This window comes from Symphalangus syndactylus, chromosome 8 (genome assembly GCF_028878055.3).
Source record: "Symphalangus syndactylus isolate Jambi chromosome 8, NHGRI_mSymSyn1-v2.1_pri, whole genome shotgun sequence".
NCBI classification, from domain to species: domain Eukaryota; kingdom Metazoa; phylum Chordata; class Mammalia; order Primates; family Hylobatidae; genus Symphalangus; species Symphalangus syndactylus.
Genome location: NC_072430.2, coordinates 123,199,558 through 123,211,879, shown reverse-complemented (window position 1 = coordinate 123,211,879; position 12,322 = coordinate 123,199,558). Strand labels below are relative to the sequence as shown.

The window sequence follows — 12,322 nt, the reverse complement described above, 5'->3', positions numbered from 1 at the left end:
CAACCTCCGCCTCCCAGGTTCAAGTGATTCTTCTGCCTCACCCTCCCCGGTAGCTGGGACTACAGGCATATGCCACCATGCCCAGCTGATTTTTGTATTTTTAGCAAAGATGGGACCTCCCCACGTTGGCCAGGCTGATCTCAAACTCCTGAGCTCAACTGATCTGCCTGCCTTAGCCTCCCAAAGCACTGGAATTACAGGTGTAAGCCACTGTGCTCAGCCTAAAAATGACTTTCTAATAAATTATATTCTTTCACCTAGACAATATAGTTAATACATAAAAATCTCAGACAAAAAGTAAAATGTTATTGGTGGTAGTTCAACAAAATCTGAAAGAACACTCAGTACTATCAACAGTAGCATTGATGTTAGGAGAAATTCTCTACTTATTAAGATTACAAAACACTTAATAGGTATCGTTTTCAGAGAGAAGTCAGTACGATAGTTTGACATAGTTCCCTGTGTTACATTATGGATCAGATGGGGCATAATTTACTTAGTGAGAACCACCAACACACACACATGGACATATAACAAGCAATTTTGTAACACACATATAGGAATTTCATTGTTTTGGAGAATAAAAAGGAAATATTCTTATATTTTGAGTTATATATTAATTTATATAACCAGATGATTGATAAAATATTTTGGACATCATCCCTAAATAAAACACCAAAACTCAAAATGTATCTTACTCTCCTTCCATATCCCAAGAGTTATTTAGGCCCATCTTTCACAAAAAGAATCTGTAATTGACATCTTTTTAAAAGGAGGTGGGCAGTAGAAGAAGGGGTACGGCAGGTGAGGAAGAGAGAGTTCTGTTGTACTTCCTTTTTTTAAAAACATGGTTTCATTTAATGATCACAACATGGTGGTTATTAACCTCACTTAACAACCGATGAAACCATGGGCAGACAACAGGCAGATTTACTCCTCATGCCACTCTGTAACGATCACCTCTAATGATTCCTAGTTCGGATGCTACAACTCTTTGAATTTTTAATTTACTAATACATTTCTAAGGCTGTGGCTGATATGGAACTCAATTTAGTAGCACACATTGCTCACTGACAGGCAAGCAAATTAATCTATGACTTCCCTACTGGAGATTACCTTATTTGAAGCATTAACAATAATTGCAGGATACCAACCAAGAGAGCAGAGGTTGACATTTTTTGAGGCCCAGACCCTTTAAGAATCAAATGAAGTCCGGCGCGGTGGCTCATGCCTGTAATCCCAGCACTTCGGGAGGCCGAGGGGGTGGATCACGAGGTCAGGAGCGTGAGACCATCCTGGCTAACATGGTGAAACCCTGTCTCTACTAAAACTACAAAAAAAATTAGCCAGGTGTGGTGGTGGGCGCCTGTAATCCCAGCTACTTGGGAGGCTGAGGCAGAATGGCGTGAACCTGGGAAGCAGAGCTTGCAGTGAGTGGAGATCGCACCACTGTACTCCAGCCTGAGCTACAGACCAAGACTCTGTCTCAAAAAAATAAACTAAAAAAAAAAAAAAAAAAAAGAAAATTGTGGATCTTTTACTCAGAAAAATACACAACTGCAAAAACACGAAAACCTACATAATTTTAGGGAGTTCACAGAGTTCCTGCAATGCATCCATGTACCCAGGATTAAGAATCTGTTTATCAAATTGAAGAACAGGAAAGACCTCAATTTGCAAGTAACTACAATTGGAACACACACTGGCATGGGAGCCTGAAGTGGCTTTAAAATCCAGTTTTGCTCTTTCTAGAATTGTGTGACCTAGGATAAGTCATTTAACTTTCCAAACCTCAATTTTCTCATTGTTAAAGTGAAGAAACTATATTAAATAATTGCCAGTCTCAGGCAGCTCTAAAATCTTAGAAATTATTTAGTTCTTAGTTGTGAGAGTCTAATCTAAGAGGCTCTTTTTAAAAAAATAAACTTTGATGTATAATTTGCATACAATAAAAGTGAACTCATTTTAAGTGTACGCTGCTTCAATAGATTTTTGAGAAATTTATACATCTAAGTAACCACTACCATAATGAAGATATAGATCCATTCACCCCAAAGAGTTCTCTAATGCCCTTTTCAGTAAACCCATACTCAGCCTGAGACAATCATGGGTGTTTTCTGCTACTATAGATTAGGTCTGCCTTTTCCAGAAATTATTAATACGCAGTAACATTTACTGAGCATACCATGTGTCAGGCACTGTGGATTACATCACTTTATTCTCAAAATTCTAAGAGGAAACAGGTTAATAGAGGTTTAACATGCTCAAGGTCACACAGCCAGTGTACAGCAGAATGAGACTGAAACTCTACTTCTCTCTAGAATCGATGAGTTCTATCTGGTCTCAAGGATAGAAAGCACAAATACTCCTCCAAGTTGAAGAAATTACTCTTAAGAATCCAACAAAACTTTCTTAAATTTAATATTCCCTTAGCACAGAACTCATTAATAGCTGGATTTGGATAGACAGTGAGCTCAATTACATACCTGGACACATAGAATCATCATGAGAAATCTGATTTACATTATGAGTTATCCTTAACACTTCCAAGAATAGAAAAAAGTTCTATTGTACATTACCGTAGATTATTAATTGTAACCTGCTAAAGTCAACAGTCCTGGCCAGGCACAGAGACAGGCTCACACCTGTAATTCCAGCACTTTGGGAGGCCGAGGCTGGTGGATCACTTGAGGTCAGGAGTTTGAGATCAGCCATGGTCAACACAGTGAAACCCTGTCCCTACTAAAAATACAAAAATTAGCCTGGTGTGGTGGCGTGTGCCTGTAATCCCAGCTACTCGGGAGGCTAAGGTGGGAGAATCAACTGAACCCAGAAGGTGGAGGTTGCGGTGAGCCAAGATCACGCCACTGCACTCCAGCCTGGGTAACAAAGCAAGATCCTGTCTCAAAAACATAAAATAAAATAAAAAAATAAAGTCAACAGTCCTGTTCTTTTAATAAGTGTGTTAAAAAACTTTTATATTATCAAAATTTAGGTGGTAACTCTCCCTCCATTTCTGTTTAATGATTTGTATATGGAAAATGTATTTCAAATGACACCTTTTTTCCCCAAGAAAGCTTAACACAGATAAGACATTTACCAAAGTAAGTTGCCAGTGGTTAACTCCAAGTGTCACACAGTGTACTGACAGTTTAAGTTGGTCTTCTATTTCTGAAAGATCTTAACACATAATGTGAAAAGTATAAAGATGTTTATGTTATTTTAAATAAAACATATGACATTTATCTATAAATGGTAAAGAAAATGATTTCCTTCTCTGAGTAAACTAAAAAATTGATGTTGATGGTTTCTTAAACAGAAAATAGCCAAATTATCAATGTAACTTTATGTTTAAGGGCCAAAATAGCTGTTTATTTTCCTGCCAATACATAAAGAATGGAATCAGACTGAAATAGAGATCATTTCCCCAAGTCTGGAGATCAACATGTGGATTTGGGTCAGCATGGTATTCCAAGAAAATGAACTTTCTAATAGTGCTGGAAGTACTAACTTAGCTTCATAATTTTATAAGGGCCAGAATGTATCTTTTTTTTTTTTTTTTTAAGACAGAGTTTCGCTCTTGTTGCCCAGGCTGGAGTGCAATGGCATGATCTCAGCTTACTGAAACCTGCGCCTCCCAGGTTCAAGCGATTGTCCTGCCTTAGCCTCCCAAGTAGCTGGGATTACAGGCGCATGCCATGACGCCAGGCTAATTTTTGTATTTTTAGCAGAGACGGGGTTTCACTACGTTGGCCAGGCTGGTCTCGAACTCCCGACCTTATGATCCACCTGCCTCGGCCTCCCAAAGTGCTGGGATTACAGGCGTGAGCCACCATGCCCAGCCCAGAATGTATTTTTTCAAAATAACTTTTTAAAAATGAAAGTGAATAAGCAAAGATAAGTTAGGCAATTTGCCTAAAGCTTCATCAGGAGACTCGGGAGGAGAAAGTGAATTAGATCCTTTAGAGTGCAGTGTTCTTTCTACTTGCCAAAAAGGAAGGCATCTGGGAGTCCATGACAGCGTCAATAAAAAGATGTAAAATAACTAATGATGCTGCTGGTTAGGTTGAAAGTGAGAGAAAGACAAGTGCTTAGGGATGCTACAATTGTCAGTGGAAATCAGTGGGAAATTAAAAACAAAACAAAACAAAAACACATCCCCTAAAGGCTTACCTCCAGTTGTTTCACAAGCATAACATCCATTACAGAATACCTATGGCATGCAAAGATTTGTAGTTTTTGTTTTTTTTTTCCTTTGAGACAGGGTCTCACTATGTTGCCTAGGCTGAAGTGCAGTAGCATGATCATGGCTCACTGAAGCCTGGAAAATTTTTAAACATTTTTTGTAGAGATAGGTTCCTACTGTGTTGCCAAGGCTGGTCTTTAACTCCCGGCCTCAAGTGATCCTCCTGCCTTGGCCTCCCAAAGTGCTGGGATTATAGGTGTGAGCCTTTAATTTGGGAATTAAATTCCCAAAGCTGAAGTCTGGGAACAAGTCACATATCAGTGAGTGAATCTAGCCAATCACTGAGCATTTTGTTATTCTTTTTTTTAAAGATGGAGTCTTGCTCTTGTCTCCCAGGCTGAAGTGCAATGGCATGGTTTTGGCTCACTGCAACCTCCCCATCCTGGGTTCAAGCGATTCTCCTGCCTCAGCCTCCTGAGTAGCTGGGATTACAGGCGCCCGCCATCACGCCCAGCTAATTTTTGTATTTTTAGTAGAGACGAGGTTTCACCATGTTGGCCAGGCTGGTCTTGAACTCCTGACCTCAGGTGATCTATCCGCCTTGGCCTCTTAAGGTGCTGGGGTTACAGGCGTGAGCCGCAGTACCCGGCCGCATTTTGTTATTCTTACTTAATCTTTAGAATAATCCTGTGTGGTATTTCTGTCCTTATTTATTAGAGGAGAGAAAAAAAGAAATTATGCTCAATGGTGGCAGTAATGAATATATGAAGATGTTAGGATGTATTCCATCAAGAATGACAACAGCAAGGTTGGGCGCAGTGGCTCATGCCTGTAATCCCAGCACTTTGGGAGGCCGAGGCAGGCAGATCACGAGGTCAGGAGTTCACGACCAGGCTGACCAACATGAAGAAACCCCATCTCTACTAAAAATACAAAAAAAAAAAAAAATTAGCCAGGTGTGGTGGCTAATGCCTGTAATCCCAGCTACTTGGGAGGTTGAGGCAGGAGAATTGCTTGAACCCGGGAGGTGGAGGTTGCTGTGAGCTGAGATCTCGCTATTGCACTCCAGCCTGGGCAACAAGAGCGAAACTCCGTCTCAAAAAAAAAAAAGAAAAAAGAATCACAACAGCCTACTACACTAAACATTTCTAGCATAATACTACTCAAGAGTCAAAATTTAAGATACTTCCCATACTATCTTAATTTTTCCTTCTAGTGAATAATATCCTGCATTTACATGTGACTACATTCTCTCTCTCTTTTTAATAGGCAAGGTATTGCTATGTTGCTCAGGCTGGAGTCCAGTGGCCATTCACAGGTGCCTTCATATCACACAGTAGCCTGGAACTCCTGGGGTGAAGTGATCCTCCCTCCTTAGCCTCCCAAGTAGCTGGGACTATGGGCAAACACCACCCAGGTTACATTCTCATTTAGCAGTACTTTGTTATCTCCCTAGCTGAAATGATGATTTACCTACTATTTTAAAAAAGAGGTAAATAAAGGCACAGATACACACTTTCATTGTTAGGCAGAAAGTAAGCATCTTCTCAAGTGGCTTTGATTATTCTGGGCACTGTTGTATGCATTAATTATGCTTCTTAAATCCCAGTGAGTGATATGCATCATTACTGTCCCTTTACCCAGATCAGAATAATGCAGTTTGGTCCAATGGAAGGCATGAAGAATTGAGAATGAGGTGGCTCAACTTTTTATGTTTTAGTTTCCTCACTAGCTAAATATATCCTAGTGAATGAGTGGTACGAAGGAATTTGCCAGAGCTGCTACGAGGTCCAAACATCCCAAGTGAAAGTGCATCTAAAAGTTCAAATTTTAAAATTAATGTAAGGCATTGAAAATTTGAAGAAACATGTATTGAGTACTTTTTATAAGTAATGTACCACAGCTTTAATGGTTGTTTAAAAGATGCATTAGGGAGCAACTGAAAATAAAAGGAATAGCTACAGAGTTTGGGAAGGCACAGGGAAGAGTGGCTCAGTATCCAAGATAAAATTCTGGAGAAGACATAATTAGATTTTTGAGAGATGGACAAGTCAACCTTAGAATAATTTCCCTTATTTAACCTGTTTTTCCCCTAATAGCAGCACACTCATCTTTCAACTTGCTTTTCCCCACATTACATACATAATTTGGGAGAAGGAACAAAAAAGCTAGGGGAATTGCAATGACCTAATTGAGATATAAAAGATACTCTCTACACTGAATAGTTACAAACACTTAGAAACAGTATGAAAGGAGGCAGAGATACCAACAGCACTGGAAATGACGATGGAGATCAAATCTCAAAAAGCAGTTTTCTATAGCTTAGTCATACTTGGCTCAATTTTTCACTTTTTGTACTTAAAGGTATGGCAATTTTTGGTGCTTTATTTAGTAATTACGTCATTTTGCCTGATAATACAATTTCAGTACATTACTTTCCTTAAATCATTTCCCTTTGGTTAAACAGAAAAAGCAGAATTGGTCTTCAGGCAGGTGTGCTCAAACGATCTCCTTTTCCCATCATGGCTATGTTCTTTCAGTGGTCACCTTCCCTTCAACATTCTTTCATGCAGCAAAGTATGTGAGTCTTTATCTTGTACTAGCAACTGTCCTGGCACCGGGGAAACCACGTCAACGGGGCCCACATGATCCCTGTCCCTGCCCTCAAGGAGACAGACAACAAATAAACGAATACAATAATAACACAGGGATCAGGGCTGTAAAGGGTACTCTACTAAAGTTAGAGGCTGCGGAACTAATTTGAAGAGGATAGTCAGGGAAGGCCACTGAGAGACAGATTTAGGCAGAGACCTGAAAGATGGATTTGGATAAACAGTTTAAGGAGAGGAAGGAGAGTTCAAGAAAGAGGTACCAATTACACTCATGCTGTGTGTGTAAAGGAGGAGAGATAAGAAGAACATTCACTCCAGTCATAGAGACCACAAAGTGCATCTTGGAGAAGAAAAGCGCGTTGCAGAGGGTTAGAAGTGGCCAGAGTAGCTGAAGCTTTAGGAGCAAGAGACATAAAACGAGATTATAAACGTGGGTTAAGGACCACATCATACAGGGCCGTGTAGGCTATGGCAAGGAGTCTAGATTTTATTTAAATGCCAAGAGAAGTAGGATTACTTCGGATAGCTGAATTACACTTTCTTTTTTCTTAAAAGATCACGCGGGTAAAACGAGATGTGTCGAAGAAAGTTTTAAACGCAGAGAACCTAAGTCAGATGCAAAAATTATGCAATTCTCCGGGCCTCAGGTCTTCCATAAATAAAGCAAGTGGTTTGAACTAGAAGCCATTTCCTTCCCGCTGCGACGTGGTGAGTTCTGAGAGCAGGGGCCGCGTCAGATTGACCATGGAATTCCCCTCATCGACGCCGGCGCCCAGAACACAACTGGCGCCCTGAAACTGTTGGTCAGCGCAATAAATCAATGAATGGCCTGCTACGGGCGCTGGACCAGGCCCTGGCGCCAGCAAAGAACGCGATGGGTCGCGCTGGAGGCCGCGAGAGGCGTCCGGCAAGGAAATAGGGGCCGGCTCCACCACAACCAAAGCGTGCCGAGGAGGGGAACCGGGGCCTCGGAGGTTGAGGGCAGAAAAAAATCAGACTAGGGACCCGACAACAGGAACTAGGAGAGAAGGCCGAAACGTGGGTCTGAGGAAGGATTCTGGTTCCAGGCCTGGGGGCCCAGCCACTCACCGCAGCCGTCGCCAGGCTGTGCATGTTGCGAGCGGCTGCCGCTCTCTTCCACAAACCGGACGCGTCCGACCCGCGTCCCCGCTTCAGCACCCCTGCAGCGGAAAATAATGAGCCGCCGTAGCCGCCATCCACCTCCCGCTCGCTCCGCCCACTTCACGGCCCTCTGACCTCTCACCCCTGACCCCACCCACACATCCTCTTCCCGCCTCGAGGCCCTCGGCCTAGTTAACAGTCCCAGAGTATGTCCTTTGCCCCTTAAGATTTAGGACCGGAAGGACGTCTGCGACCACTAGTCCCCGCAACTCCTGGCTTTGAGCAGGTATTTCCAGAGAGCGGCGTGAACTCTGACCCGCCTCCAAAGGCCAGTGAACGGCGGGAAAAGATGGACAGTCCCGGGAATACAACTATTGCGCATGCCCGACTGGGCTGCGTAGGAGGGAAATGGTGGGGGGCGTCGAAATCGGGTGAAGTGGAAAGTGCGCGTGCGTACTACAGTCACGGCAGGGGCGGGGCTGCCCGGGCTAGGCCGCGCTAGGTGCTGAGGGGGGCGGGGCGAGGGCGTGTGAGGGGCGGAGTTTTCGGCTGGCGCGCACGCGCCTGTCTGGTCGCGTCAAGTGTGCGTGCGTGCGTGCGTGTTTGCGTGTGGTCACAGTTCCCGCCATCAGCCGCTCTCCCTGACTAGGGGTAGCTAGCGGCCTCCCTCCTTTGGATTCGGTATCCCTACTTCCATTACCCTTGGCTCCTCCCACTCCTCGCGGGCTCCGTGCTTTCCGCGGGTCTGTCCGGGGGCTCCGGACCCTCGGCGCAGGTAAGGCGGGCCGGGGTAGCTTCTCAATTGAGCCGTTTTCCCTAGCTCCCCCTCCCTCCGTGCGATCCGCCCACTCGGTGTTCACTCCTCCGGAGTTCGCCCTGCTGCTACTCAGCCCGCCCACAACCCCTCGACGCACCCCCAGCCTCACAGGTACTACCTTTGGGTGCACTGCCCCGGCTTTCCCCTCTCCCTTGACTTGGTCTCCACTGCCACTCGCTCCCTCCGAAACTCAAACCTGGCCCCTTTTCTCTGGGGCTGTTGTCGTCCGCCTCTTAGCTTCTAACAGGGCCTGCTGTCTCTTCAGGTGACTTTCGTTACGGCACATTCATCAGGCCTTGGACATGATACTCATTCACTCTCTTGACCATCTTCACCTTCCTCTTGACCAGTCCTCACTGCAAAACATGAATTGTATTTTTGTTGTGCATTTCCTTGCGCCCATTTCTAGCCGCCAGATCAGGTTGTTAGATGTAACTATTTTAAGTCATGATCCATGAAAGAAAATGATGATTGATGACAAAGTCCTGTGTCCTGGAGAGTTGTCCTAAAGTGGTTTTGGGGTATTCCTCTCAAAATTTCAGCTCTGTATAAATTCCTTTATTGAGGGGGCAATTCCTGACAAGTGTCCAACTGGAAGAGATATCTGAGAGGGAATGTCAAGTAGGCAGTTGGATATAGTGGGTTGGAGATCTTAGGAGAGTTCTGGGCTGCATACGTAAATGTGTGCGGTGTGTATATGTGTTATGTCATCTGCCATATTGATAGTAATTGAAGTCATGGATGTGGATGAAATTGCCTAAAAAGAGTATAGTGCTATAAAATAAAGACACCTAGGATGGAGCATTGGGGGATTCCTGATGTTTAATAACCGATAGAGGAGGATGCGTCTTGCAAGCCATGAAAGAAGTCATCAGTAGTGTTGCATTCTGCTGAAAGGTAAATTGGAAGGAGGACTGAAAAACCCCAGTGATATAAAAGTAATCACTTGTCTTAAAGATGTTCGATGAAGTAAAATGAGTATTTGGGTTCAGTCCTAGGTCCTCTTCTTTTACTCTTGTGTTCCTCCCTGAGCTTTAAATTTGATCTGTATATTGATGACTTAAAAATTGTTATTTCCAGCCTATTCCCTTTGTTTTCAGCTCCACATCTAGATAGCCAGCTGTCTGCTTGACATCTCAACTTTGTTTTTTTCTTAGGAGTTTCAGATGCAACATAGCCAAATCCAAAGCCTTGATCTTTCTCTCCATATCGAAATTCTTTCTTCTCCAGTGTCCCAGTTTATTAAGTGGCACATGACACAGGCTACACACTTGGGAGGCATTCTTGACTTCTGCTCTCTCCAAGTTCTATCTATTCTACTTCCTATATATGTCTTGCATCTTTTTCTGTACATTTTCACTGGCACTTTTCTAGTTTAAGCCACAGTCCTTTTTCACCTGGACTTGATTGCCTTGGCTTCCAGTATTATCATCTGTAAAATGGAAATAGTAATTTTCAGCCTATTAGATTGTTATGAGGATTAAATGAGATAACCATGATAAGCACTTGGCACAGAGTAAATGGCCAGTAAGCATTAATTGTTATTGTAATTGTTCTAAGCTGATCAACTTCAATACTCTTCTTTCTGGTTACCTTATTTTCTTCTGTTCTTGCTCTTAAGTCACTCTCCCAAAACCCAAACAAACCATATATGACTTCCTCATTCAGTAGTAACATATTTCTTTGCTTAAAACCTTTTGGTGGATTTCTCCCTGGTAAGTGCTTCTTACATTTAGGATAAAATTCAGAATCTTTACTGTGGTTCACAAGACTGCGTAACCTGGTTCTTGCCTGCTTCACTAACTTCATCTTCCTCCTGTCCTTCAATAAACTCTAGCCACATTGCTTTTAATTTCCCTAGTCATATCAAGTTATTTTACAATTCAAGGCCTTTGGGGATGCTGTTTGCCTGAATTGTTCCAGCACCACCATCTACCAGTCATCTCCTTCTGCAGTTTTCAACTTAAGTGATACCTTCTCAGGGAAGCCTTCTTGATGTTATCTGTCCTCTACCCCAAGTCTTAATCTTAAGTCTCATCATTCCACGTATCTTGCTTTATATCATTTCTCAGAACTTGTAATTATTGTTATTATTATTTTTTGAGATGGAGTTTTTGCTCTATTGCCTAGGCTGGAGTACAATGGCATGATCTCAGCTCACTGCAACCTCCACCCCCTAAATTCAAGTGATTCTTCTGCCTCAGCCTCCCAAGTACCTGGGATTACAGGCACCTGCCACCATGCCCGGCTAATTTTTGTATTTCTAATGGAGACGAGGTTTCACCATGTTGGCCAGGCTGGTCTTGGACTCTTGAATTCAGATGATCCACCTGCCTCAGCCTCCCAAAGTGCTGGGATTACAGGTGTGAGCCACTGCACCCATGCCAGAACTTATAATTATATATTTACATGTGTGATTAAAGTCCGTCTCCTATTAGAATATAAGCTAGTGACCACTTCATTTTTACTTCTCAGTAATTTTGTTAAATAAGCTGGAAGTTGCTGTAAGAACCATCATGTCTTTTGGAAGCACAAGCTTGCTGATATTCTTGTCATCATCTCATGACAAACACTTTTCATTCTGAAAAGTTAGAGGACACATGAGAAAAAACAAAAGGTTTTCCAACTTTGGATTCTTTTACCCATTTTTATATCATAAAACCATTCAGATTTTAAATTCTTTGAATTGGAGGTAAACTTTAGGTCAACTTTCCACTTTCAGTAACAAAACTAATTTTCTCCTTTGTCCATTTGTTTTATAGATCTTTTTAAAGGAAAGAAAGCCTTCAAAAATCAGAGTAGTGGTTTGTATATTTTAACAACAGGTTAATCTTTAAGACCAGTAAAGATGAGATTTCCGTAAATAAAGCAAAATTCCATATTTAAGTCAGTTGTTGGTGAATTACAAAGAAAATATTAAAATATGGCCAGCTGCATTGGCTCATGCCAGTAATCCCAGCACTGCGGGAGGCCAAGGTGGGCGGACTGCTTGAGCCCCGGAGTTCGATGCCAGCCTGGGCAACATGGCAAAACCCCATGTCTATAAAAAAATACAATAATTAGCCGGGTTTGGTGGCATGTGCCTGTAGTCCCAGCTACTTGGGAGGCTAAGGTGGGAGAATTGCTTCAGCCTAGGAGGTGGAGGTTGCAGTGAGCCAAGATGGCACCACTGTGTTCCAGTCTGGGTGACAGAATGAGGTTCTGTCTCAAATTAAAAAGAAAGAAAATATTAAAATATAATAATTTTTGTATGTGTAGAACAGGATTTGTGTTGAAAAATAGGGAATTTAAAATGGAGGTGTATGAATACCAAACACAAGCATTTGGATTTATTTTATTTTCTAGGTAGTGATGAGCTGTTTAGTTTGGGAAGGTCCTAGCATCAATGGCAACCATTTAGCAGTTACCAAGTGTTTGTTATTTTGTTGGAGTATACAGTTAGAATACACAAGTTCTGTGTGTTACCTCCCTGTCCCGTGCCCCACCTCTACCACCCACTCCCACCATAGGGAGAAAGTTAAGAAGGTATCTAGTGCATAGTTTAGTTGAAAAGTGGTAAGAAGAGTAGTTCTTTAGAAAGGATGT

The 12,322-nt window shown here is 42.5% G+C and overlaps 2 protein-coding genes across 12 annotated transcripts in view; one reads left to right on the top strand and one right to left on the bottom strand.

Moving 5' to 3' along the window:
- CNOT9 (CCR4-NOT transcription complex subunit 9) overlaps positions 1-8,200 on the bottom strand; it is a 28,507-nt gene extending 20,307 nt beyond the window's left edge. For 2 of the 3 annotated variants that reach the window (XM_055290650.2, XM_055290649.2), the window contains exon 1: positions 7,888-8,200. In XM_055290650.2, coding sequence (XP_055146625.1) covers positions 7,888-7,911 — 24 coding nt within the window. In that variant the 5' untranslated portion in view covers positions 7,912-8,200. The remainder of the gene's footprint in view (positions 1-7,887) is intronic. The other variant, XM_055290648.2, reaches the window with a different exon arrangement.
- Positions 8,084-12,322, top strand: part of USP37 (ubiquitin specific peptidase 37) — a 120,781-nt gene continuing 116,542 nt past the window's right edge. For 6 of the 9 annotated variants that reach the window (XM_055290599.2, XM_055290597.2, XM_063645094.1 and 3 more), the window contains exon 1: positions 8,510-8,695. The gene's annotated coding sequence lies outside the window, so the exon portion shown is untranslated. Of the gene's footprint in view, positions 8,207-8,509; positions 8,696-12,322 lie in introns of those variants that run through there. The other 3 variants (XM_063645093.1, XM_055290600.2, XM_055290598.2) reach the window with 2 other exon arrangements.